Raw genomic sequence first — 20,899 nt, 5'->3', positions numbered from 1 at the left:
CGCCCACATGTGGTTCCTGCCCCAGCCGCCTCACACAGGCACAAGTCACTGAAGAAGTGAGCAAATGCATGGTTCCAAGGGGCCCGGGCCTCTGGAGAGGGGATGTGAGCCCATCCCTGTCTGAAAGGGGTCCCCACTCCTGAAGCACCCCTATCTCCCATTCCCTTGGAGCTAGAGGGGTGGTGGGAGGTCTGAGGACGTTGGAGCTGGCAAGAGTCTTTTCACCCAGCCCACAGCACCTCCCCCCCCACTACAGCACTTCGAGGCCTCAGGTCTGTTCCCACCGGGTGAGAGGTAAGCTCTGGCCCTAGTACCAAGGGCTGGGGTTAGAGATAACAACCTTGCAGGCTCATGCAGCCAGAACTAGGAAGGAAACAGGCATTTTCTGCACTGAGCAGTGTCAGGTGACATGGGGGGGGGCCCTTTTTGGCCCTAGTGCAGTCCTATGAGGGGACACAGGGCTGGGCACTCAGACTGAGTGTGGGACTCTGACCTCCAGCCTCCAGCCCAGGGAGGCAAGGTGAGGGGTCTGAGTGGCTTTGGACAGCAGGCAGTGACCAGGAAGTGGATGAGACAGGTGTTTGAAGGAAACCATGGGCATGCTGGAGGCCGGGGGGGGGGGGGGGCTTCTTCACATCAGCCCCTTCCCTGGGTGGGCGGGGCTCAATCTCACGACTCTGGGATCATGACTTGTCCCAAAATCAAGAGTCGGACCCTTAGCTGACTGAGCCACCCAGGCGCCCCTCCATTGACAATTCTTGTCTGAATCAATACTACTGTATTTTCCAAGTGGCAATTATCTAAATTCAGCACTTTTCCTACATTTAGTGGTTGACATTCGATCGGCTTACTGTAACGAAAAGATTTCCCTTGCTCCCCTTTCCTCATTTATTTACATCAGTGTGACCCATACTCTCCCGTTTTATTCAACAGGCGACAATCTGTTACCACCACTATTAATTCTTATGTTCACGTTTCATTCCTGGTTGGTGGAAGGCATCCTACTGACGTGCCCTCATCAGTCTCGGGGCGCTTCCTAGCTTTCTGGAGCAAAGATGCTCCAGGCCCCTCTTGTGCTAGCTACCAAGATCTGGGTGTGGTTGTGGGTGTGGCTTCAGGCACATTCAGTGGAGAGAGCCGGGGTGTGATACATACATACACACATTCATCCGCACACAGTCCGTATGTCCCTCCTCCCTGTGAGTGCACGTATACACCTGTGCACGTGTGTGCAAGTGTCTACACCTGTACAGACACAACCCACATTTAATCAATACAATATATCCATACATCTATGGACTATGAGTGCACATGCGACATACATGAATCTCCAGGAGTTCATACCGATGCTTCTAATCCCAACCCACAACCTCAGGGTTTATTCTAGTTCCCCCTTTCCTTGCTGGTATCTCCATCCTCCAACAGGGAGAAACCTGGTTCCTGTTTTCCTCAATATACTCATTTGCTTAGTCTTAGAACACACTGGAATCCTTTTCAGAAGTGGTAACCATACCATGGCACAAGTAAGCGTGCAAACTAGAGTCTGGTGCTCATTTAGAGTTCTGTCTTTAACTTGGGGATTCATAGTCAAAATGCCGGGTTAAAGTTACGCGGTTTCTTCTTCACATTAGTGTGGCTGTGTTACTCCTCTGAAATATAGCGGAATCGCTTAGTACCGCTAGCACTGTTTCAGGGTCCTTCTCCCATTTGGTTGATTTTATCCTATTATTTTTAGCATGTAAAACGTGAACACGGCTCCAAACGGTGTGTCCCACCCCCGAGGGAGATCAGTCTTCGTTACCAGCTCAGCCTGTCTGTGCATCTTTTTGCACAGATGCACCTGCACTTTATTTTTCCTATTTGACACTTTTCACTAGAAGGGTTTCTTTTCCCCACACAAACAACAACCAAATCTCCAGTCCCCCAGTACCAGCCGGGTGTCCTACAGTTCAGTGCTATGACACCTGTTCCTCAGCGCCGGCACAGACCCCACAAGTGAAGGGCCCAGCCTCAAGAGCCTGCTCCCGATTCCGACGCTGGTCACAAGTATCGGGGCCTCGGGCCATATGCATTTCTCTCCAACTCAGCTACCAATTTGGGGACCCCCTCTTCAGATTTGATAACTCAGTATAAGTACTCACAGAACTCAGGAAAGCACCTGCTAGATTACTGGCTTATTATAAGGCGTACAAATCAGGGACAGCCGGACGGAAGAGGCATAAGGCCGGGGGTGGGCCTAGGAGCAGGGAACTTTCCTGCACCTGGGTGTTCGATCTGGAAGCCCTGGGAATCTCCTTGCTCTAACTGGCGCTCGGCGCCTTCCCTGTCACGCGGGAAATGCCGAGGGTCTCAGGAGCTCTACACCGGGACCCAGGACAAAGGCCAAACACATGCTTCATCCGAGCACGTTCACCTAACAAACACAGAAGGTCATGCCACACGGTGCTCGTGCGCTGTCCTCGTTCCTGTCCCAGCTGCGGGCTGCTCCGCCACACGGGGCTCTTTACCGGGTTGACGGTACTTTGCTGCAATGAATAATTTACACGTGAGCAGTTTGTGTCGTGGGGAACTTCTCTTCAAAGCAAATTCCTACCAGTGGTCTTGGTGGGTTAAATTTTTTTATTTTATAGAATTATAACATTTTATAATTTATACTTATAAACTTAAACCAGTGTCAGGGACATGAATTCCCGTCTTCTAGCTGGAGTAAGACAGATTAACAGGAGAAAATCAAACTTAACGATGTACCAACAGGAAATCCACATAGACCTGGAAATTCCAAAGACAGGCGAAAGGAGGTACACATGTCGTCCTGAACCCAGGAGAAGGGGGTGGGGGTCCGGGACGTCAGAGGAGGGAATGCACTTCACAGCGAGATAAGAGAAACAGATGTTGGTAATTGGATGTTTGCCCCACCAGACAGATGAGTCACTCCGACAGAATGTATCTCGGTTACTAACCCTTATTCTGGGAAAGACACCCCGCCCCCGTTTAGATTCCTGCATGTAGTTAAGGGAAGGACAAAAGTTTCTCTTGAGCCCACAGGGTCTCAGGTGCCTTCAGCTCAAAACCATCCACAAGCCAACGTGGCACATTCTGGAGAGGTCTGTCCTGAACCTCCCCAGCTTTCCCAAGCTTTAAAGCTCCATTTAAAAGCTTGCTTTCAAATGCAGTAACTTTTATGTGTCTCTTCGCTCATTCTTTAATTTTCTTTTAACTTATATATTTGATATATAGTCAGTCTCTCATTTTTAAAGACATTTCACAAACGTGATAAACTTAATTAGATGCCCTGGGTATTTCAAGCTCTAACCATAAATTGATACAACGGATTCCAACCTACAAACAAAACCTTTACGAACATTTGTTCACTACTCACCATCTAATACAACGGAGTCAGAGTCGATCAGATCTTAAACTGGAATTCTCTCACACATTCTAAAACGAAAACCTTAGGTGACTGAGATTAACTTTCAACCCTTCAAACCAAAACAAGTCGTTTATGCTACGTGAGCAACGAGCACGACTTCACGACTTGACGCGCCCCAGGACCTCTGGGCAAACCCAGCGGGGGTTGCAGGAGCCGCTCCGCACCCTCCCCGCATCTGTGTGCACAACTGCCCAGAGCACCCCGTTCTCCCCAGGAGGCTCCGTGGCAGGGTGTGCAGGCCCCTGCCAGGCCCCCTGCAGCGGGCCCGGCTCCTGTCTCAGGCTCCCACGCATCCTCTGGGTGTCCTTTCAACTTTGTTCTTACCCAGATTTTACAGAAACCTCTTGCAAAAACCCTTTCCCAAGCTGGCCGCCCTGGAGTGGGACCGCAGGCTGGCTCACTTCAGGTGGGCCTGGCCTTCAGGGGTGCCCAGGACATACCCCCCAGAACCCTCTGCCAGGTTCGCCACCTGCTCACCGTCCCGTCCTAGGCTCTGCCCTCGGGGAGCCAATGCGGACACCCTCTGCACTTTGTTCACCCGTGGGTCTTGTCCACGGCGTGTGGCGCCAGTATTGGGGAGGCTCGAACCCACAGCCCGGAAGGTCCTTCGTGAAGAAACTCAAAGAGGCTTTGTTGATAGTGTCAGATAAAATGTCCAAACGTTAAAACAATTCTTACAGAAACATAGAACGTGTCCCAAGATCACGGGCTCCCACAGGCTGGCGGGACTCGGGGAGAACGTGAGGAGATCTGAGCTCAACGCAGCAAGAAACCCTGGACCCTCAGGGGCCCAACCGGGCAGAGATGCACCCCGGGCGCCGTGGCCTTTGGGGCCGTCCTTGCGCTGGACAGACTGCGTGCATGACCCGAAGTCCGGGGCCGGGCAGACCTAGGTTGTCAGACGCAGTCAGCTCTGCTTCCTTCGGCTGCACATTCGGCAAGAAGGACACATTAGCAGGGCACGAATTCTGTTTCCGTTCGGTGGGCCGTGGTTTCCACCACGACAAACACCAGGCAAACACACGGCATATGCACATGCCACGCACATGCATGCACACGCAATGCGCACACGCACGCGCACTCACGCAGACGCACACGCACGCACGTACACGCAATGCGCACACGCACGCACACGCGCTCACGCAGACGCACGCGCACGCACGTACACGCAGGCGCACACACATGCACACGCGCCCACGCAGATGTACGCACGTACACGCAATGCGCACACACACGCAGACGCGTGCGCGCACACACATGCGCACATGCACGTGCGCACGCAGACACACAGACACACACACACACACAGGCGCGCGCGCTCACACACAATGCGCGCGCGCAGACGCACACACGCTCACGCAGACGCACGCGCGTACACGCAATGCGCACACATATGCACGCGTGCTCACGCAGACGCACATGCGGGCACGCACACACAATGCGTACACGCAGGCGCACGCGCGCAGACACCCACCGGCCCCCATCGGTGTGCCGTGCGTTATGCCCCACCCCCAGCACCTGTCTGTGTGACTACCCTCTCCCCACTTGCTTCTCTCACTTCCTCTCGGCTCTTTCCTCAAGGGTGTTTCAGGGTTAAATGCCTTGGCCCATCAGGCAACCTCCCCCCACTCCCCCCGGCCAAGGTCGGGCCTCGGGACAGGATCCCGCGGGTGGGAGGCCACTTCACCAGTGCTACCCTCCCAGGAGCCGGGACACCCCGGCGTGCCCACTCACGGTCCCAGGGCGCAGAGCACCTCCCGCAGCCAGGCACCTGCCGGTTGCTGTGGAGAAGAAAGGGGAGTGTGCGCGGGGCAGACGGTACCGGAGGGCAGCCCAGCTCACGGGACTGACGCCACGCTGCAGTCTGCCGCAGCCTGGATCCTCTTGGAACTGCAGGCTCCTGCGTGGCCTCGCGGTGGGACCCCAACATGGGACCCGCAGTGGGACCTCATGGTGGAGTCAGAACATGTGCTTTTCCTCCCTAAGCGCCCTATGATGTGGGGACCCTGGAAGGGGTCCATGCAGAGGCCCCGTGGGGTGGGCGCCGGCGGGTGACACACCACGACGGAGGACTGGCTGTGGACAGCAGCTGGGGTACGGCGAGACCAGCGCCTTAGTGAGGTGCTCCCAGGACTGGATAGAACCTCGGCCCCTCCCTGGGGTCCCCAGGCCCCAGCGCACCTGAGGTCACCCGCTAAGAACGAGCCAGGACAGATCACCAACGCTTCGCGAGGCATCTCAGGAGATGGAGGTCCCAGGAAAGTTCCGTGTCTCCTCCCTCACCTGCCCGGGGGTACATGCGTGTGCTCTGCAGGGCCGGCTGAGGGGCTGCCCTGGGGTGGACACTGGAGGTGGGACACGCAGTGGCCTCTCCTCTCTCCACGTGGAGACCACTGCTTCTGGGCGCAAAGGTGTGCCTGGGGGTGGGAACTCCGGCAGCCCGAGGACAGGGCCTCATCCAACCCCCTGACCACCGACTGCTGGCGTGGGTCAGGACAGGGGTCAGGGCAGGCAGCGTGACTTGGGACAGCCCTGTGTCCAGGCTGCTGGGAGGTCAGCTGGGGTGCTGGCACTCTGGAGCCGCAGGCCTGGATGGTGCAGTCCTGGGGATAGATGCTGGCGGGCATGGCGGGGGACAGCCAGCTCCAGACCCTGCTCCGCAGCGGGCACTGGGGGTGCCGTTCCCCCGGCTGTATGGTACCCCCCTGCCGGCCTGACACCGCCGGACCCCAGCAGAGGCTCGGAATACCGAGCCGGCAGGATCTGAAAGGGACTTGGGTTTCCCACAGCTCGAGGAAAAGATCAGCGATCCTGCAGAATGGTTCCCGTAAGGGCTCCCGGGGGCTCAGTTGGTTGAGCCTCTGACTGGAGATTTCGGCTCAGGCCACAGTCTCACAGTCCATGGGATCAAGCCCCGAGTCGGGCTCTGCGCTGACGGCGTGGAGCCTGCTTGGGATTCTCTCTCTCCCTCTCTCTGCCTCTCCCCTGCTCATGTTCTCTCTACCCCTCTCTCTCTAGCCTTTCCCCACTCTCTGTCTGTCTCCCTCAAAATAAATAAGCCTTAAACATGGTTAATTTAAACCTTTTCTCTTTATTGTGCTCACAAATGTGGTGTTTCATGACTTGAAATATCATGGCCTTTTGAAGAGACAGGCATCTCTCTTTGTCCTTCTGCTGTCTCTGGGCCGCACAGCACCGTGGGGGTAGGAGTACACTGTCAGCACATGGTTTGCCCGAGGAGTGGAGGGGCTGTGTGTACATGTGGGCACCCGTGCACACGGCTAGGCCTCAGCCCACAGGCCCCCAGCCGCTGGCCCCCAGGGTTTCTGTGCTGCCGCCAGGAGTCCAGGTCCCGAAAGGCCTGGCTGGTCACCTACCTCCAGGAAGCATTCGTGCCCCTGCTGGTTCTAGGCATCGAGCGGATCCGCAGCCACAGCGGGTGCAGCTGCTGTGGCCTAGAGCAGGCCCGTCAGTGTTCGTGGGGGCCACCTGTGGCCAGAGCGGCAGGGTGGGTATGGATGGGCCTGTCGTGTCCTCACCCTATGCTGCGTCTGTGGGGCTGCTCCTGGGAGGCTCTTTCTCAGCCTGGGGCCCAGACTACGCCCCCTGCTTCGGACATGGCCGAGACTGAAGGCCTCTCAAGGTCCATCAAGGTGCTGGGACCCCTTGGAACGGATCCTGATGCCAAGCACTGCCCCCAAGAAAGCTCCAGCGCCCAAAGCCACCCAGCGAGCCCTGGGGTTCACAGGACCATCCCCTACTTGGTAGTTTCTCCTGTGACCTGGGGTCCTGCCTTGTGCCTTTGCTTACACTGTCCCCGTGACCAGAGCCCCTCCCTCTTCTGCTCCTCTCAAGGGGGACCCTCCCCGTGCCGTCCAGCCTCTGTGTCCAGTTAACACGTGTTCAGTGTGTGCACGCTGCTGGGTGGTGAGCTGTACCTCAACAGGTCACAAGACCTGCTGTTCCCGCACAAGGCAAGTGGAAATAGAGAAGTCGGTCGCTCCCAAGTCCCGGAGGAGGTGCACGCGCGCCTGGAGAGACCACGTCAAGGCAGGGTGTAGACAGGATCTGAGACTCCGGCCTCCGCCAGGGTCTCTGGGTGGAGTGCTTTGGGTTCCTGAGCTAGGACCACATTGGTTCGTTCAAACCAACAGAGCGGGGTTTTGGTAAGATCCATGGTGCAGGGTGGGGGTCTGCTCTAAGGGGTGCGTAAGAGGAGGTCTGGGGAGGCAGGCACGCTGTTGGCTGTAAGGGCTGCTAGGGAGTCAGAGCCGGGACTTCGTTTGCTTGTCGTCTGGTGGCTGTGGTCTGGGGCCTGCGCTCATGGGAGAGACCAGGGGTGGCATCAGGCCCCGAGGGCCACTGGTCACACAAGATGGATGTGAGGCTGCAAACCGGAGCAGCGCCTGGCCGCGGGCGGAGGGCTCCCCAGGGCTGCCGGGAACACCCAGCGCCAGCTTCAAATCCGTCAGATCACCTGCCAGCTGCTCCCTTACAGACAGAGGAGCTGAGGCAGTGCCCCGGGGCCACTCCTCTTGTCTGAAGTCCTGCCCTGGTGTGCTGCTGGGGCCGAGGGTCTGCAGACCCTGACTGGGGCTCACAGAGGCGCGGGCGTGAGGTGCAAAGGTCTCCCTGCTGGGGTGGGCACGGGGCAGGTACAGGGCGGACGGACACAGGGCTGACACAAGGTGGTCACAGGGCGGATGTGCAGCTTGGCCAGGACACTGGCTGTTGTGTCCCCGTATCCAGAACCAGTTCACATTTTTCAGGTTCTTGTCTGCAGAGGCCTCTCATTCTCGGGAGGAAGATCGTCTGCGCCAGGCGCTGATCTCCGGATGGAGGACACGGCACCAGCAGGTGGCGCTGCGGCCCCAGGTCTGATGGGTGTCCACGCTGAGGAGGAACGGAGGCCTCCTGGCTTCCAGCGAGGATGGCGGCGGCGGCCCCACAGGCCCTCGGGGTAGACAGTGGGGGGGGGGGGGCGGGGAGGCGGGGTGTGTATGTGTGTGTGTGTCTATGTGTGTGTGTGTCGCCCTGGCGGTGAAGGGCGGGCGGCCCCCAGTCCCGTAGGCTGGCCTGGCCTCCTCCCTCCATGCTCCAGTCTGAGGGGCAGGTGCCTGGAAGGGCTGCTCAGGGCGGGGCCACAACGAGCCAGCGGGTTCTGTCCCGGCCCCTGGACGCCAACGAGCCGTCCAGAGAGAGGCAGGCCAGCCTGCCGCCCTCCCCAGCCCCTATCTGCCTTCAGAGCAGGCTGCGGGGTCCTCGGGCTGGTGTGGGGCCTGCGGGCGAAGGTCTTGGCCACAGGGGAGGGTCCCCTACGCACCTCATTGAGGCCTGGTCCGCAGGGCCAGCCGAGGGGCGGCCAGACGTCCGACGGAGGGCGCTGGCGTCACACGGGGTTAACCTCACGCCCCTGGCGCGTCTGCAGCTGCAAGGACACGAACTGGCAGAAGCACAGGCCCAGCTCGAGGTGGCCGCGGGCTCTGTGCGCCTCGTCGCAGGCGGGGAAGTACGCGTGCGCCACGCAGCAGGCGTAGCTGCAGGAGAAGCGCAGCAGGGCCTCCCGGAACAGGGCCTCGCCCTCCGCGGCCTCCAGGAAGACCCGCCTGCAGTCGCCCAGCAGCACGTACACGAAGTGCAGCTTGTTCATGGTGTCGCAGCCCATCAGCAGCGAGTGGGGCGCCAGCAGGAGGTTGGCCTCCCCCACCCTGAGCACCAGTTCCTGCATCGTCTTCTTAGAGAACCTCCTGAACCAGCACAGGGTGTTCACTCCCAGCACGAAGAAGAGGGGGCAGAAAAATATGTTGGCAGAGATGAGGAAGAAACGCTGAGCTGGGGGGTTTTCCAGGAGGCCCAAGATCAGGGGCAGGGAGAGCAGGGCCAAGGCCACGAGAAACAGGAAGACGGCCAGCGTGACCCTGCAGCCCAGGTAGCGGAGGCAGGACCCGGGGGACCGCACCCCGTTGAGGAGGCCCACGGCTCGCCTGTACACCTCGGGGTCCTCCAGCACCTCCTTCAGGGGGTCGGGGACGCCCAGGGTGCTGAAGGTGCCCACCTTCCACGAGGGCAGACTGTCCCTGTTGACGCAGTTCAGGGTCAGGAGGCTCTTCCCGCTGTACAGGGAGGCGGCGGGGCGCCAGGCGGGCAGGGAGCGGGCCAGGCGGTGGTTGGGCATGAGCAGGAGCTGCACCACTTTGCGGTGGAAGCGGCCGTCTGCCGCCTCCAGGTACGTCAGGTGGCTGAGGTGCAGCGGGACCTGGCAGGGCCTCAGCAGGACCGGGATGACCGGCTTCCTCTCCAGGCAGGAGCCGAAGAGCGACAGGTCGGCCTCCAGGAGGCACCACCGGCTCTGCACGAAGTCCTGGCTCAGCACCAGCAGCACCTTCTGGCTCTGCTGGATGCACTCCGCCATGTTTTCCAGCACGTTCCTCCCCGGGGTGAAGTCCCGCTCGTGCAGGCAGACCTTCAGCCCCGCGAGGTCCGCCTCCAGGCGGCTGATGAGCCCGTGGGTCCAGGCGGCGTCCACGCTGCTGTAGCTCACGAACAGGTGGAACTTCTCGCTGGGCCTCAGTGGCGGGATGGCCAGGGCCACGCCTCCCTCCCCGGCGCCAGACTCCATGGGCACCACCTGGGAATCCGCCTCTGGTCTCCGGAGAAGAAAGCCACCCTCAGGCTGCAAAAGATCAAGACGCACGGGCTGATGCGGGATGGACAACAGCGGACTATCTACAGAGACGGAACCGAGGTCGAGAACCCGCAGCACACAGCTCGGAGAGCCACAGACAACCCCGGTCACAACTGGCCCAAACCACCAGCTTTCCTGCTTACCGCCCGCCCCCCTTCCAAGGCAGGGCCCTTCGGAGAAAGCCAGCACGTTCCCTTTCCCAGTCACAAGGATACCGCCGCTCTAGCTCCCCGCCCCCAGCCCCCAGCAGGGTGCCTGAGCCCCCTTCCACTGTGGAGTCTCCCGCTCCCCTGCCTGCCTCTGGGTCTCTGCCACACCCAAGTGTCGTGGGATCCCCCGGTATGGTGCGCCGTAAGGAATCAGCCTTGCTGTTCTCATCTGGGGCATCTTCCTTGATGTCCACTAGACATTGGCTTTGAAAGGGTCGGGGCCCAGAGTGACCGCGTCTTCCAGCCCCTTCTTTCTCTTCAGTTGTGGCTCACCTGCTTACTGGTCCCGAGGGATTGCTATAGACTGAATGTTTATGTCCCCAGAATTTGTCGGAGCCCTAACCCCCAGGTACAGGAACAGGGAGATGATCAGGGCATAAGGGTAGAGCCCCATGAATGGGGTTAGTGCCCTTATAAAGAGACCCTCAGACAGCACCCCGCCCCTGCCACCAGTGAGGATGCTGTGAGAAGGCGCCCCCTGCAAGCCAGGAGGTGGCCATCACACCAGCGCCCAGATCCCAGAATGCCAGCCTGCAGACTGTGAGAAGTGACTGTCTATTGTTGAAGCCCCCAGACTGTCGTGTTGTGTTCCTGATTTTTTTTAACGTTCATTTTTGAGACAGAGACACAGAGCATGAGCAGTGGAGGGGCAGAGAGAGAAGGAGACACAGAATCCGAAGCAGCCTCCAGGCTCTGAGCTGTCAGCACAGAGCCCGACGCGGGGCTCGAAGTCACGAACCGTGAGATCATGACCTGAGCCGAAGTCGGACGCTCAACCGCCTGAGCCACCCAGGCGCCCCGGTCGTGTTGTGTTCTGGAGCCCAAGCAGACTAAGATGGGTCCGCCTCTATAACGTTTGCTCTATTGCTCTAGGAAGGGCAGACACACTTTCCAGGAAGCACTAGAACTTTCTCCATGCTGCCTGAGACCCTCACATCCAGATCCCAATGCTCCAACTCAGTGAACAGAGCTTGAACTGCGCCCACCAGAGGTCTGTCTGCTAGTGTCCAAGGAGGCCCACGGAGCACTCGCTGCTGAGACCCTTTCACGTGCCAAGGGGCCTCGCCCACTGGAGCCCTGCACACCCCACGTGGCAGCTGGTCAGTGGCTGTGCTGCCACTCTGCCAGGAAGTTCCCAGCTGAGACCCGTCCCCTCTCGGTGAGCAGGGGCAGGAGAGCCCGGAGGAGGACCAGGGAGCAGCTCTGGGAAATGCAGGTGGGAGGAGCCCCGCCGCCCACTCCCTGCTTCCACGGTGCCCCCACCCCTATTTGCTCTACCCGCTGGTCGGGAAGAAGGCGCCCGCACAGTGTTGACAAGGGGCTCCTCCCGTAGCGTGGCCGGCACAGCACAGCTGGGGCCTCTGTGAGGGGCCACGGTGCCCCCCCTTCCTGGCCAGCAAGCCCTCCTGCATGGGCACCATCCCCCGCTTCCGGGTGGCACAGCTGAACGTCAGGCGGGCGAGGCTCTGGGGGACACATCTGAAGGCCTGGTCTCACAGGGCTCCGCCTCCATGGAGGGCTGGCTGCCCCGCCTCTCCCACGGGCAGCCTGCAAAGTGGGTGAGGGTGTGCACGTGTCCGGGACGTGCCTGCACCCGCTCCCCGCTTCCCCGGCAGACACGCTTGATTTACCTCGTCGTTAAATGCTATGACTCAGACACTGTTCTGGGCATCGAGGGTCCCAGCCAGCCAGCACCGGCCACCCATGCTGCCCACTCTTCGCTGCAGTCCGGGGGAGGCCTGGGAGGCAGCTGGGGACCCTGCCCCAGTGCCGTCCCCACATAGAAGGAAGTTTGCAGCCAATGCTTTCTAGGGGCATCTCTGCTACAGCACAAGGAGCGAGAAACCGAAAAAAGGAAGCAGATTGAGGAAGGCCCCCTGTGCAGAATGGGGGTGAGGGGTGGACAGGGAGAAGAGGCAGAGCACTGCCCCTTCTGAGAAACCCAGCTGGGCCTCAAGGTCTGGAAATAGGGGCAAGATGGTCAGGAAGCTCTTGAAGTCTGTCTGATGGTGATGCTGGGCACTTACAAGGCCCCTCTGCCGGGGCCGCGGGGCTTGCCGGCCGCCCGGCCAGGCCCTGCAGCTGGAAGGAGTGACGGGGAGGGCCGGGTGACCGGTGCCTCCCGGTAAGGTTCCCCGAGCAGGTCTGGCCAGGGTGGGCCGTGGGAGTGCATCCTTGAAGGAAGGGGAGACCCCAGCTGCTGGGCGACCCTCCCCAGACAGCCACGCGGGGCTCAGGTGACTCCCCCTGTTCCTGCCCTCTCAGGGTCAGCCTGGGAGCCAGCTGCGGCCCTCCCGGTGGTTTCCCAAAACCCACCCACACCTCGCACCGGCCCCTTCACCGGTTCTACTCAGCAACCCAAGGGAGAAGCCATCTGGGTCCCTGGGGGCCCCGTCCCCCTCCAAGACCTCCTCCCACCTGGGCCAAAGGTGTGTCTCCAAAGGCTCCTCTCCAATCTGAGCCATCACGTGCATGTGATCTCTTAAGAAAATAGCCATTTGAACTCCCCCCTGGTGAAGGCAGTCCCTCGCGGACTATTTTGTTCCTGGAAAAGCAGCAACACCCAGAATTGATGAAGCTGCCTGGTGCTGATGATGCCGGTGAGGCTGGCACACCCCACATGGACCAGGGGCCTGCGATGCGTCACCACAGATTCGGAGCACAAGCTGGTAACCACTCCAAGAGGCACGGAGGAGGGGTCTGCCTTCCGAGGACAGAATCCCCCAGAAAAACCAGCCACAGGCCCAGCTGATGAGATCGTGCCTGAAGTAACAGAACTTTGAGGGGCAGGCACATCCAGTGATCCCGCCTTCGGAGGACAGAGATTTTCCCAACAACAAATCCTTTGAGGGGCTCCCCTCCCCCTGCACATCCTGCCCCCCCTCCCCCCAGTCGGAGGGACACTCACCCCTCACCAACACCCAGTCTTCAAAAGCCAGGGTGGCCTGGGGTGTCTGCTACCCAATGAAAAGAAGCCTCTGGCCTCCCTGCCTGTGAGCAGCAGGGGCCAATGGGGGCCAGGGGTAGTTTCCCCTTGCAAGCACCAGGGGAGGAGGGAAGGAGGGGGGGAGGGGGAGGGAAGAAGGGGGAGGGAAGCCCGGAGTGAGGGAAGCTGGCCAGGCTGGGAACACAAGGGCAGGAAGTAGATCCAGGGAAAGCTCTTTGGGCCCCTGGGAGGCGGGAGACACCGCTGCTCTTTGCTCCGGGCTCCCGCGCCCAGGAGTCGGGGCCGCTGGGGCCTGACTCCCGGGCACTCAGGGCAAAGCCAAAGGCTGAGGTTGGTCCTCCTGGAAGGGCTGTGCGGGAGGGGGCCCTCGGGCAGGTGGGTGTGCTAACCGGAGCCCTCTCCTCTCGGCTGCATTCCTGGCTGGGTCCAGGCTGTAGCGCTTGCGGACCACCACCTTCCGCCCCGCACGGTCATGGACCCCCACCCCACATTACTGCCGCGTTTCCGCGGGCGGTCCCGGTCCCAGAGCTCATTTCCGTGAGGCGGCCAGGGCAAGAAAGAGGGTCACCGCGAGTATTTAACACACCGCACACTCACACAGCGGCCTCTCCTGAGGGGGCCCCGCTGAGCCCAGGCCCAGCTCGGACGCGGGGCTCCGAACCCAAGCCTGGAGGGATCGGGGAAGTGGGGGATATGGGGCTCAAAGGCTGGCCTCCTCCCATCCCCCCACCTTCCTTGTGAACCCTGCTTCCCTATCAGACGACCCTCTGCTCCTTACCCCTTACCGGTTCAGCGCCATGGGCGGGGGGTTCCCGCGGATCCCTGGGGTCTCAGGGCATCGTGACCACGGGACCTCTGCCCCCACCCCGGAGTTCCAGTTTGGGGCTGGGCTGGGCTGGTCTGAGAGGTCAGCTCCTGCCACGGACCAAGCTGGGCAGGGCCCTGCTCCTGGGGGGGAGGGAATCCCAGTCCCGCCCCGCCTTCCACCCTCGGCCCGCCCCCTCCACCCCCACTCCGGGCAAGTCATCGGTGTCCAGCACCAAAAAGGGCGGTCTGGACACGCAAGGGAATCGGGGAGGTGAGTGGGCTGGGGCCACAGGGTCGGTGCAGGTTCCAGCGGGTGAGAACCTCTCCAAGGGAGGTGACCGTCCCGCCCCTTCCAGGGCTCCTGTCAGCCTGGTCACTAGTCAAGGGTCGAGGCTATTCAATGCAGACCCTAGTGGGTGGGCAGGGCAGGGGGGGCCCCCATGCCTCCCTCCCCATCACCAGTCAAGGACCCTCTGGGCCGTGGGCAGTGGTCCTTGGGGCCTGGTCAGTGTCTCAGGCAACATTTCCCTCGTAACAAAGCTCTCGACAACTCGGGCAGGGGAGTGACCCCCTTCCCTGCACCCCACTCAGTTCAGACCCCACCCCCTCTGCCTCCCCCGGACCTTAGCTCTGACTCTGCCGGAAGCTCTGCTTCCCGCTCCTGCCTGGGCTCTGATTTCCTGACTCTGTGCCCTGCCCTCGGCATTCTGGGAGGTTCCCAGTGAGCTGTGAGGCTCTCTGGGCCCGTCCCCGCTCCTCACTTGTCTGTATCCTCATTGCTTAACCCGCAGCAAAGTACCACCCTCCTCCCTCCTCCCTCTCTGCGCCTGGTTCCAGTTTACTGATTATCCAAGCTCTGTTTAGAAGACTGGTAGCCCTAGAAGTGGGGGGAAGGAATGAGAGCAGAAGAGGGGGGCGGGGGGGGGGTGGGGAAGAGGGCCGTGGACAGCTGCCTCTAGGAGCAGCCATAGGCAGGTCGTCCCTCCCACAGGTAGGGACGCCCCGGCCATCCTGGGCCTGTGCTGGTGGCTGGAGAGGAGAGCAGAGGGAGGAGAGAACCCTGTGCTGGAGGAAGGTGGCAAGAAGGCAGGTGTGGGGCTCAGAAGGTGGTCGTTAGGCTGCTGGCCAGAGTCCAGGTGGTGGTGTCACCACAGCTCCCCAGGCCGACTCGGGCAGGCACACTCAGGGCCTCCAGCTTAGCACCGACCCCCAGCCTGTCCTTGCAGCCAGACCTGACTCCCGAGTCCTTAGTGCCTCCAAGGGCCAGCCGTCAGCCCTTGTGCACCCCTGAGCCCAGTCTGGTGGGAGAGATGAGTCTGCACATGACCGCATCCTGGCATCCTAGGGCCCCCCACCCTCATGTTAGCGGGGACGGTCTGGAAAGCAAGTCTGTGCTCCCAACACTGGAGACCAGAGTGTGCAGGGCTGGGACACAGAGGCGGGGCTCCGTCTCACCGGGGTGGTCCTGCGGGCCCTGGCCCCGTCACTTGGTGATCCCATCATTTCCCAGCCCGAGGCTGTCGAGCGTCTGAGGGGGGGGCTGGATCGATCAAGGAAGAACCAAACTTTTAAGGCTCCATGTGACCCAAGCTCTGCCACTTACTGTCCACGTGGCCTTCGGACAGACCCTTCAACCCCCGGAATGTCAGATGGCTCAGCCAGAAAGCGCAGACACTGCCTCTCTGAGGTCAGAGACAGGTCTCTGGCCACGCAAGGCTGCAGGGGGCTTCGTGTGACCCAGAGTGCCTGGGAGTTTTGTTGTTGTTTTATTAAACGTGTTGCCCACACTTTAAAAGCAGGAAGTTGGCTGACTGATCAGGATTTCTAGCTTCTCTGAAGCTCTTGGACGTTCTGGCAGGCAGGGCCCTCCTTCCTCAGTGCGGCCCTCCACAAAAAGGCACCTAGAAAGTCTGGAACCTCCCTGGCTGCACAGGAGCACACAAGTGTCCAGGGAGACCCCGAGGGGAGCACGGCGGCCTGGCTGCAGCGGCCCACGTGCGTTTGCCACCGCAGGGGCCAAGAGCGGCTGCTAGTGGCCCTGCAAGGTCAGAAGACGGGACGCCAAGCCAGGCCAGGGTAGAGCCGGCAGGGGGGCCGCCGCAGGAGGCTGGGCCCCCAAAGGCTGGTGTCGCGAGAGGGCCCGGACTGGACAGAGAATCCCCCGCAGCAAGACAACCCTGTGGGTGCCCTACAGCCTGTCACCCCCAGCTGGGAGTTTAGTCACACACAGAGCTACGCAGAGGGTTGGGTTTTCATTTGCTGTGTGGCTCAGCAAGTGAGTGGTTCTGGGGTCCCCACAGCAGTAGTGAAGTCTCTTCTAGAAGAACATAGCTCTCAAACCAGACTGCACAGGACTCCCACGGCTGAAGCCACATGACACGAATGCCACGGTTACGGGACAGGAGAGGAGACAGTCTCCGCCAGCAAGATGCCGCCAAGCAACAAACTCAACCATGCTCCGAAAATGGAATTAGAGAAACCATGCTCGGAAAATGGGATTGGTGGCATCTGGGAGGCGGTGGGCTGCTCCAGGATGAACTTTCCCGACTACCGGCTGCCAGAAATGGGGAACTCAGACTCCATACCTTTTATGAGGAGCCTGTGGCCACAGAAGTTGCTGCCGATGCTCTGGGTGAAGCGTGGAAGGGTTACGTGGTCCGAACCAGCGGTTATGCTGGTTACGCTTTCTCTCTCTCTCTCTCAAATAAAAAACAAATTTTTTTAATGAGATTTTCTGGGTCGCCTGGGCGACTCGGTGAGTTAAGCGTCCGACTTCGGTTCGGGTCATGATCTCACAGTTCGTGGGTTCGAACCCCAGAGCCTGGAGCCTGCTTTGAATTCTGTGTCTACCTCTCTCTGCCCCTCCCCTGCTCACACTCTGTGTGTCTCTCTGTGTCTCAAAAATGAATAAACGTTTTTAAAAAATAAAAAATAAAAATGAGATTTTCTAAGAGTAACAGATTAAAAAAAGAAAAAAAAAGAAAATGGAATTAAAGATATTAAAAATAAAGTGTGTGTTTAAAATTTTATTTTAAAGGGTCCGTGCTGTCAGCATGGGATTTTCTCTCTCCCTCTCTCTGCCCCTCCCCTCTAGTGTTCTCTCTCTCTCTCTCAAAATAAATAAGCATTAAAAAATTTTTTTTTCAGAAATAAAAGAATTGAAAATACAAAATAACATCAAAATGCATTAAAAACAAATAGAGAAATTTGAAAAGAATAAAATAGAACTTTTAGAAAGAAAGAACGTATATTGTTGAAAATTAAATACTCAGTTAAATAGCATTAAACACGGCTGAAGAAAACAGGTTGGGATGTGGAAGAAATAGCTGAAGAAATGATCCAGAACTCAATACAGACAGAGATAAGAGATATAAAGCGGGGGTTAGGAGACCAAGAGATAGAACGAGGTCACACATAATTTTAATTGGAGTTTCAGGTAGAAAATAGGGAAATGGCAATATCTGAAAAGGTAGCAGCTCATAACTTCTCAGAATTGATGAAAAAAGTGGACCTGTCTTTTCAAAAAACATAGTATATCCCAAACAAAAATAGACAATAGAAACAGTGTGTTCGACTTCCAAACTACTGGGGGGGGGGGATAATTTCTTTTGCAAAAGAATATCTAAAGGAAATCAGAGAAGGAGAAAAAAGAAGCAAAGATAAAGTGGAACAATAAATTGCACAAAAACAATCACACAATGATGTCTATCAGTAATTATATTACATATAAGAACATATCGGCAAAAAGAGATCTTCAGCAGGCTAACAAGTAAAATCCAGCTGTTTACAAGAGAGCCACCTGAAACATGAAGATGAAAAGCTGCAAGTGAAATGATGGGAAAAACATACTTAGCAAATGCCATTCATGGAAAAGGAGCTGGTGTAGCTGCGTGAATATTAGTCTAAACATCGGCACTTAATTTGTTTTAATGCTGATTTTTGAGCGAGAGTGGGCGGGGGAGGGGCAGAGAGACAGGGAGACAGAGAACCCTGCACGACCACCCCCCGCCCCCCAGCTCAGGGCTGGGACTGTGATGATCCTCTGCCCCCCCTCCCCCTTTGACCTGGAAAACCCTGGAAAACCAGGGAGGGAGCCAACACTACTCCCAGTGCCTCCCATCCCCCTTGACCATTGTCCCCGGAGGTTGGCCACCCATCACCTCCCCTAACTTGTTATGCAGGCTGCTGCTGTCTGAGCCTCTTTGAACAGTGTCTGGACAGCAACGGGCTCCCCTGGTGTGGGGGGGACCCTGCTGACTCCAGCAGCCGCTCCTCTTTTGCCCCATCGCCCCCAGGGCTCTGGCCACGCCAAATGTTCCATCTCTGTGTCCCCACTCTGCCAAGCCTCCGTCCCCTCTGCTGGGCACCCTTCCCCTCTTTGCTTCCGGATTAGCCTGTGAGTTAGGTCCCCACCGGCATCGCACCCTCCCCAGCAGCCCCCAGCACGTGCCTCCTGGCTCACAGGCCCCACCTGGCCAGACAGCGTCTGTGGTGGCCGTGTGTCCACCCCAGCACAGCTGGCCGGCCAGCAGCAGCGATGTTTGGGGAGGGAGGGAGAGAGAACCGAGCTCCGGTCGGCCCTGCACAAGACAGGCCGCCCAGCCATGGGTCATCCACACCAGGACTATGCCCGCTCCCGCGTGCAACTCCAGGTCTGCCCCACCCACCCCAGAAGGAGTCCTTCCAAGGCCTCTAATGTGGGGGCGGCAGGGGAGCCCATGCCTGCTGGGGGCAGGTGGAGAGGGGCCTGCGGGGACCGGGATCAGAGCTTGTGCGGGCGCCCTGCTCCAGGCTAACCTGCGCCCCAGAATGCAGAGAGCCCCAGGTAGGTGGCCGTCCCAGAGCCTGGCCGGAGGGGGTCCCCGAGGATGCGCAGCAGGCCCTGGGGCGTGTGCCCCCTTCCACAGTGGCTCACCAGAAGCTCCGGCTGTGCATGGCCAGACCCGGCTCTCACTTCCTCTCTCACTTCAAGTCCTAGCAGGATGCCGCCACTCTGCCCTCCATCAGACATCTCCTGTCCAGCAGCCGGCAGGCGAGGTGCCAGCTTTCTGCCAAGGGGGGGGGGGGGTCCTGGGTGCTGGGATCCCCGGTGGCTGGTAGAGGACAGGCAGCCCACAGTCTGGGCTAGCTTGGCCAAGGTTCTTGGGGTCACTCAGGGTCCCAGGCGTCCTTGCCTGCCACAGCCACAGGGGCAGTGGGGGCACCATGTGGTCACAGCCACGAGACCCAGGTCACGGCCGTGGGCAACAGGAGGAGGCCTGAGGTTGAGGGGTCCCTGTCCGCACTGGCCCCTGGTCCTTCCTCTTGGGGAGTCCTCTCCAAGGACTCACTGCAAGGGTTCAAGGACATCTCCTGCCCCACTGAGATACCATGTGAATGTATATAGCCCTGGGTCTGAGGGTAGGGCCAGAAGGAGGGCAGGCATGGCGGCGGGAGTGGGGGGGGGGGGGCGGGCAGAAGGTCAGAGGGCAGTGAGCATTCTAGGCTTTCCTTTTCAGTGGGCACCACGCAGTCCAGATGCACCCCTGGGCAGTTTTGTACCGACCAGACTGCCAGGCTCGAATGCCATAGGAACGCTGCTAGCCTGCGTCTAGGTTGAGTCCAAACTCGATCTTAGAAAAGCCAAAAAGAAAGAGCTGGAAACGGCACTAGTCCTCGCCTGGGCGTGGCCCCTGAAGGGGAATCCGGGGATCCCACGAGGCTTCTCCTGTTGCACAGAAAGCGTGTGACAGCCGCCCCAAGAGCCTGGTGGGTCAGTGCCCCGTGTGAGGCCAGCACACCTGCCCGTGGTGTTTCTGCCCCTCCCCCACACCAGCGAGAGGGGAAACACGTCTGCCTCCTCCGAAGCTGAACTCCGTGCCAAGGAGCGCGTGGTGTGGGTCCAGTCGGACACGAGGGCACGCCCTCCCAGACCCAGCCTCCACTAGCCACTCTGCCTTGCTCCCCGACCCCGACTGGGTCCTGACGCCCGCTATGTATGTCACTCTAGAGGTTGGGGTGGCTCTACCGTGTGGGGAAGCCGGGTCCTGTCCCCACTCTGGCTTGGCTGGCAGAACCCCATGCTCTCTGGGCTCAGTATCCCCATAAGTGGGGACGTGTCGTCAGACTCTGGGGCTGCAGCCTGGTGCTGGGCACACAGGGCTCTGGGGCTCCCATCCCCCAACTCAGGAGGAAAGGTACCCAGGCATCGTGTCTGCGTCTGCTCTGACACCCCTCCCTCTCTCTGACATGCCCTCGGGAGGTCAAAGCCTGGGGCGTCTCCATCTTACCCCAGTGACCAAGGTCAGGTGCCTCCTTCCCGGCAGGCAGTGTCCCCTGTGGCAGGAAGTGACCTCCTGAGCCAGGAGACCACAAGTCAGACCTGACAGTGGGCTCTGCTGCACAGGCCAGGCCCCAGGGCGCCTCACCACCCCTCACGCTCACGTCTGAGCCCAGAGGAAAAGCTCACATCTGCTCCGCAGCAGCAAAACATTTCTTTTGACTTCTTTCCAAAGGGAGAACAATGGCTCACACAGAGGACAGAGATCCTGCCCCAGAGCTCGCAGTGCAGTGGTTGTGGCCGGCTGCTGGGGACAGTGAGAAACTGTCCATGTTAATGGGTTTCCCCGCTCCGGTGGCACAGTAGGGTTCCCGAGGTGGCTGTATGGTCCCGGTGGTAATTCGCTAGTTCAGGGCAGACCTGGCTGCTCCTTTCTTCCCTTGCTTGTTCCCTGAAGAGGGTCTGGAAACAGGCCCGGCTTAGAGCCAGCCCCCAGACTCAGGCGGGGTGGAGAGGCCAAGCAGGGGCCACGTCTCCTTGCCCAGATTGTCCCCGAGCCCAG

The 20,899-nt window shown here is 59.4% G+C and overlaps 1 protein-coding gene and 1 long non-coding RNA gene across 2 annotated transcripts; both read right to left on the bottom strand.

Annotated features, from left to right (window-relative positions):
* Window positions 1-6,501: 6,501 nt before the first annotated feature.
* Window positions 6,502-19,597, bottom strand: LOC123577271. The gene is made up of 3 exons (XR_006701796.1): window positions 19,587-19,597; window positions 12,551-12,565; window positions 6,502-7,312 (listed from the first exon to the last, which is right to left on the bottom strand). It is a non-coding gene; the product is annotated as an uncharacterized LOC123577271 (long non-coding RNA).
* LOC123577261 lies at window positions 8,522-14,238 on the bottom strand. Its single transcript, XM_045439346.1, has 2 exons — window positions 14,057-14,238; window positions 8,522-10,103 (listed from the first exon to the last, which is right to left on the bottom strand). Exon 2 carries the CDS (start codon window positions 10,047-10,049, stop codon window positions 8,820-8,822), a length of 1,230 nt encoding a protein of 409 aa, XP_045295302.1. The 5' UTR covers window positions 10,050-10,103; window positions 14,057-14,238; the 3' UTR covers window positions 8,522-8,819.
* Window positions 19,598-20,899: the final 1,302 nt, after the last annotated feature.

The sequence above is a fragment of the Leopardus geoffroyi genome, chromosome D2 (genome assembly GCF_018350155.1).
Source record: "Leopardus geoffroyi isolate Oge1 chromosome D2, O.geoffroyi_Oge1_pat1.0, whole genome shotgun sequence".
In the NCBI taxonomy this organism is placed as follows: domain Eukaryota; kingdom Metazoa; phylum Chordata; class Mammalia; order Carnivora; family Felidae; genus Leopardus; species Leopardus geoffroyi.
Note: the sequence above shows the minus strand (reverse complement) of the source record. Positions and strands in the feature narration are given on the sequence as shown.